Consider the following 6113-nt stretch of genomic DNA (forward strand, 5'->3'; position numbering starts at 1 on the left):
CATGTACTCCCCCCGCATTTCAGAATAACCCCCCTCGCCTATTTTCGGAACTAATGCTCTGTCCCTATATTTCTATGTCCATGATATTCCCGCACCGTGGTTCTGGGACCGCTTCCTCTCACTCCCTCTTATAGGCACTAGCCATATAGTAGTATTACATATATGGTTTCACTGAGCGTTTCGGTGCGCACGAAAACGGTGCGCGTTGTTTCACTGGGAAACTTGGTGCCGAGTTTTTGCACTTTAGTGCGAAAATTTAGCACGAGCTTCATGAGACGGTGTCGGTTTAGTGCAATATGGCTGCACGGCAGGAAATAGACAATTTCAAAAGTCGATTTGCCTTTGAGCTGCTTGAGTTAATGTCATCATCATCATCTAGTAGTAGTGATGAAGATGAATTCTTTAAAAATCCACATAAAATTCGAAAAATTGAAAATTTTATAGAATTAGTGCATGGAATGACGGATAAAGAGGTTATACACACAGGCATATTACTTTTTGTTATTATTAAAATACATTTATTTTTATTTATTATTATTATTATTAATATTATTAATAGAGTATATATATTTGCTACACAAAATAGATTTATTCTACATATATGTTCATATATGTGTATTATTGTTACAGTTTAAAAGTCATTTTCGTGTTAGCAGAAGTACAGCCTATAAAATAATCGATATTTACGCTAATTCACAATTCTATCCGTCTGATCGAACCCACGGAGGTAGTAAACCTACCTCTGCTGAACTGCACATATTGTTATTTTTATGGTATATTTCATATGTACATACATCATACATTAAAACTGTCACTCATAAAACATTTATGCAAATAGTGATTTATATCATTCCATGTAGGTTTGCTGGAAATAAAGTTTGTTTAAGAGATGTCTCTCAGAGATTTGGAGTATGTCCTGCAACTGCGTTGAGACAGAATAACCGAGTAATGAATTTTTTAATTAATGTGGCTCCGAATATAATCAAATTTAGTGAAAAGGAACACACTGCAAACGAGTTCTTTGAAGTATAATGATTTGAATATTACATTAGATTTTATGTTATATAAATAATTTTTATTGATGTATACATTTATTCTGTTTTCACTTCCTTTTTGTTAATATATTATAACAGTAAATATAACATTAATTAGTTCTATAAAGTATATATAATTTTAAGATTGCAGGTTTTCCTCAGGTACTTGGCTGTATTGATTGTACATCAATTAAAGTACGTACTCCACGACATAAAATTAAATCGACTTATGTAAACAGGCACGATATTCCATCAATAACACTACAAGGTATATGCGATGCTCGCAAAAGATTTGTCGATGTTTTCACTGGTATACCAGCGAAAATTCACGATTCACGTGTCCTGAAGTTATCAGATATTAATGAAAATTTACCAGGAATATGCGAACAAGGAAAATTTCATATATTAGGAGATTCTGCGTATTCCATAAGGGAATGGTTAATAACTCCTTTTAGAGATTACGGAAATCTATCTGATAAGCAACGAAAATTCAATAAACGGTTTTGTGCAACTCGAGTAAAGATAGAGAATGCATTCGGGCTCTTGAAAACTCGTTTTCGACAGCTAATCGAAATAGATCTATATACTATTGATAAAATATCAAAATTTATTATATCATGTTGTGTCCTGCATAATTTTTGCATAGATAATAACGATGACTTTGATTTTGATATCGATATAGAAATCAATGAATATTATGATAATGAAGACAGAGGTGAACAAGAAGTTCTATTACGGAGATTAGGGGAAATAAAAAGAAACCAATTGATGAACATACTTTTTCCATGAAATAAAAAGCAATATAATGTGTATGAAATTATCAAACATTTATTTATTCTGTAGCAAATAAGTACATATTAAACTTTTCAAGAAAAAACAAAGCGTATTCTTCTTATAACACATATGTATTGATTACTTTTCAACATTCGTATATCTCTTATTTATCTTATTTATTTCATATATGTAATCTTTTAACACACCTTCCTATAAAATATACCTTTCTCACAAAGTTTGACTGTTAATTGTAACTTAAAATTATACATATAATATAGTATAAATTCACTTTATACTAGTTTGATCAATATTACATCAATCTTTCGTAAAAAAAAGTATGCAAACGTATGCACTAATATTATAAACAAAAAGACGTATAATTATTATAGGTATAAATTATAATATAAGAGATATATATTAGAAACAAAGAATTAAAATTACATATCACATCCAATATTTTGGTCATGTAGGAACTTTCAATATTAACATATGGTTAAGTTTTAATCTAATGGTGAATTCGATTGGAAGCTCTAAAAATAAAAAAGAAAAATTGAAAGCACTAGCAATACTGTTTGTTTTTACATTATATTACTTTTTTCCCGTTACTCTTGTTTAGCGAACAACTCCCGTATTAGATCTAACTTTTCTCGATGACGTTTTTCTTTTGCCGCTTCTTTCTTTTCCCAGTATTCTATCTTTTTATCGACAAAACTTGGTTTCGACTTCTTTGTCTTCGGCGATAAGCTTTCAGTAGAATGTGTGGAGGCACTACCATTGCTGATTTCTTCTAACATTTCTGCATTCAATTTAGGATATTTAACGCTCCTCGCACTTCGCAATACCTCGGGTTCAATACTATCGTCCGCATGAGCAATTTTACGCAATTCTTCTTCGAATGGTACAGTCTCTCTAGAGCTGCCTGATTTAGAGTTGTTCTCAACTGCTTTTTTTTTTCTTTTAAGGATGGTTTTATACCGATTTTCAATTTGAAGAGGAGTTTTTGATATGTTCAATATTGTCATCATGTCTTTTGAAATTTGCGCCCACATCAATTTTTTAGTTTTAAATTTTTTCATGGGACCAATATTCAACATATATGTTTCGTATTTATCAAGAAGAAACGATGTTGCTGAATCGCTCCAGTAATCTGAGAATCATCATATTGTTTAGTGAATAATACAATAGTCTACATTATAGTAAATCTATTAACAGGCATTACAATTAATGGAAAAACCTTGTGCTGGTATAATATTATGGATAGTCGTAAATGTTTTATCAAAATATATTTACCGATATTCTTTTCTGTTTTTTTGTATTCCTGGGATTGTGATTCATTCTGATCGTACTCCTGTGATTCGAAGGATTCAAACAAGAATTGTGCTTCATTTTCTTTATTGTACTCTGATAGCTGATCTTGATTGTTGCAATTACTACCGTGGATATTCATGTGGAATATCAACTGTTCTCTGTAATACAAAATATACTGACATTCTTACATAGCCATATATGTCTTTCTTTAATTTATATTTTTTTCTGTTGTATAGTTTTGAACTCTGTAGAATTATAATTCTTTGAAATAGTAATAAAAGAGAAAAACGCAGGATTGCTAATTAATACAGATATGTAAGAAAATGAAGAGATTCCATCTATTTTAAAGAAAGTTTATACATTTTTAAAAAATAAACTTATAAAATTAAATGATAAATATTGTGTAAAATAAACTTTGCTCTTAAGTTCTTAATATACTGAAAACCGGAAGATTTCGATAGCTATAAATGCGTCTTACATAATTAAAAATTCTACTTACTCATCTTCAAGTACTCGAAATATTTCTTGAATTTTCTGATTTTGACTTCCACTTAGGACAAACATTCCATTTTTAATTAAAAGTTTCACATATTGTATGCTGTAGGTATCATCGTCTGAAATTAATTGGTACAGGAATATATATTTTTGAATATCAAAGACTATTATATAATATTTCTATGTCTTACAAGCTGAAAGTATAAATTTATTTGTAAAAAGAGATGAGAACTTAAGGAACCATTCTGACTAGTGAACGTTATATATGTATACAGAATGCAGTCGTGAAAACAAAACAATTATTTTATTCATTTCATAGTGCAAATAAATTATTTAAGGATTTTACATTATGCATTCGGTAAAAATGTAGATTAAGGGACTTTCCCTAATAACCTTGACAACATATGTCAAGATGAAGGTCATTGGGGGAAGGTCTAGGGTTGCCAGATTCAAAAGTAAATTACCGAACATTTCGTTTTTTGAAACAAAATCTAACCGGACAAAACCGGACATAAACAATAATCATAAAATTAGATTAAATACAAAATTTTGTAATAAATTACAATAATTACAATTGTTTTCCAAACAATTTTGAAAATAGAGTTGGATGAATAAAATAAAATATATATTATATTATATATCATTTAATATCAGATATTTTATTTTTAAACATAAAATTATAGTATTATATTTTACATATATAAAAACATTTAATATTTTAAATAAACATTTATTTATACATTTTAAAACATTTAACACGTTTAACATATTATCTTTCACATTTAGATATCACATGTTAAATAAAACTTTTTGAACAAAAATAATATTAAGTAAAGAAAGTACAATCACGATACAAAATTTGTGATACGAGTCTTTTTAATTATAATTTGAGTTCATTTCAAGTATTTCTCCGCATTTCTTACTGCTAGGGGCACTTAAGTGCACTTTTTGAACTTACCCATAGTGGATCGCCATGAAAATTGGGCGGTCAGACGTAACTTGTCATACGTAACTTGTCATGACACTCCAAATTTTATTTTATTATTTGGGTTTGTACTTATAAACCGGACATATGATGTCCGGTTTGAGTAGTCAACCGGGCACCGGACAAGACTCCTGCCCCTGTATTCTGTAACTCGTTAAGGCAGTTAACGACATCGTTGCGCAGATATCTTATGGTATAAAAAGCTGCGCAACGATGTCGTTAACTGCTTACGGCCTCTGTTGCGGGATTCTCTAAATTTTTCGATAATTGTTGTTATCGTTAACTAGCGACAACCAATGAGAGCCGCGCTTTTTTTTAGGATTGTCCTGCTATTGGCTGTCGCTAGTTAACGATAGCAACAATCATCGATAAAACGTTTAGAGAATCCCGCAACTAAAAACCTGACAGTCCGGGTCAAAACCGGACAGTTGGCAACCCTAGGAAGGTCCCTAATCTACATTTTTATCATGCATTCTATTTATTCAAGTTTTTCGGGTAGTAATATCCAAAAACTATTATACACATACGTTTTTATTATCAATTTACACAGAAATAACCTCAAAATACAAGATCATGCAAATTCCATAATTCTACTTACTTATTAATTTATTGTATAACTCTGTTTCAGTTGGTTGAAATTTCAACGAAAGCATGTCATTATTGACTTTAAAACAAACGCTTAATTCTTTTAATTGCTCCATAGCGAAGTTTATTAGAGAAAAATATTCCACAGCACCGAAACGCAGCGCGTTTCACTGGGCTGCACTGAGTGCACACTAAAAACTCGTCCATGTTTAGCTGGGAGTGCAAGAAACTCGCACTTTCGACAACCTCGTGTAGTGCTGGGCTGCGTTCAGAAATTACGCCTAGGTAAAGCGGGGAGCACAGACTTTTGCATAACGCATAAACCATATACATAAAGAATTTGATTGGTCCATTGACTCATGCATAAGAAAATGGACCAATGAAATTCCTTATGCACATGCTTTATGCGTTATGTAAAAGTCTGTGCTCCCCGCTTAACTCTAAGCTATAGTTTACGTTACGTATATTATATCAAAAATGCACCCAAGAGTTATCTGAGTGTAATTTCTGAACGCACCCCTGCTACTACGAAACGAGTTTTTGGTGCGCACTCAGTGCGGCCCAGTGAAATGCGCTATTATATTATTCGCATGTAAAGGCGGCTTTACACCGCATGATCGTTGTCTCGCGGAAAAAATGTTGCGCGGACGTAACAATTGGTTGCATTCCATCTACGACACAGCAATCACCTCATCTTTATTTAACATTAGCGAACGACGAGGATGCAACGATTGCCGTGTCACACCGTGTCACTTCTGTGTCTCTTGTTGGATAATAATCTTATGCGTAGATATTATTTTTTACATTAAAATAATCCAGATGACTTATGAACGTACTTCTTATATCGTACATATATTTAAAATGTAAATATTCTAAAGCGCCAACCGAAAATTAGCAACCATAACCAAGAGTGTCCGACTATGCTTTTCTGC

At 31.6% G+C, this 6113-nt stretch overlaps 2 protein-coding genes across 2 annotated transcripts; one reads left to right on the forward strand and one right to left on the reverse strand.

Moving 5' to 3' along the window:
* Positions 1-290: 290 nt before the first annotated feature.
* Positions 291-1830, forward strand: LOC108781860 (putative nuclease HARBI1). Its single transcript, XM_018549974.1, has 4 exons — positions 291-473; positions 631-773; positions 861-1026; positions 1179-1830. The coding sequence occupies exons 1-4, from the start codon at positions 297-299 to the stop codon at positions 1821-1823; spliced, it is 1131 nt and encodes a 376-aa protein (XP_018405476.1). The 5' UTR covers positions 291-296; the 3' UTR covers positions 1824-1830.
* A 494-nt stretch (positions 1831-2324) lies between these two features.
* LOC108781859 (uncharacterized) lies at positions 2325-5351 on the reverse strand. Its single transcript, XM_018549973.1, has 4 exons — positions 5195-5351; positions 3616-3730; positions 3099-3274; positions 2325-2955 (listed from the first exon to the last, which is right to left on the reverse strand). Exons 1-4 carry the CDS (start codon positions 5295-5297, stop codon positions 2411-2413), a joined length of 939 nt encoding a protein of 312 aa, XP_018405475.1. The 5' UTR covers positions 5298-5351; the 3' UTR covers positions 2325-2410.
* Between the last annotated feature and the right edge of the window lie 762 nt (positions 5352-6113).

The sequence above is a fragment of the Cyphomyrmex costatus genome, unplaced genomic scaffold (genome assembly GCF_001594065.2).
Source record: "Cyphomyrmex costatus isolate MS0001 unplaced genomic scaffold, Ccosl1.0 scaffold911, whole genome shotgun sequence".
Lineage (NCBI taxonomy): Eukaryota > Metazoa > Arthropoda > Insecta > Hymenoptera > Formicidae > Cyphomyrmex > Cyphomyrmex costatus.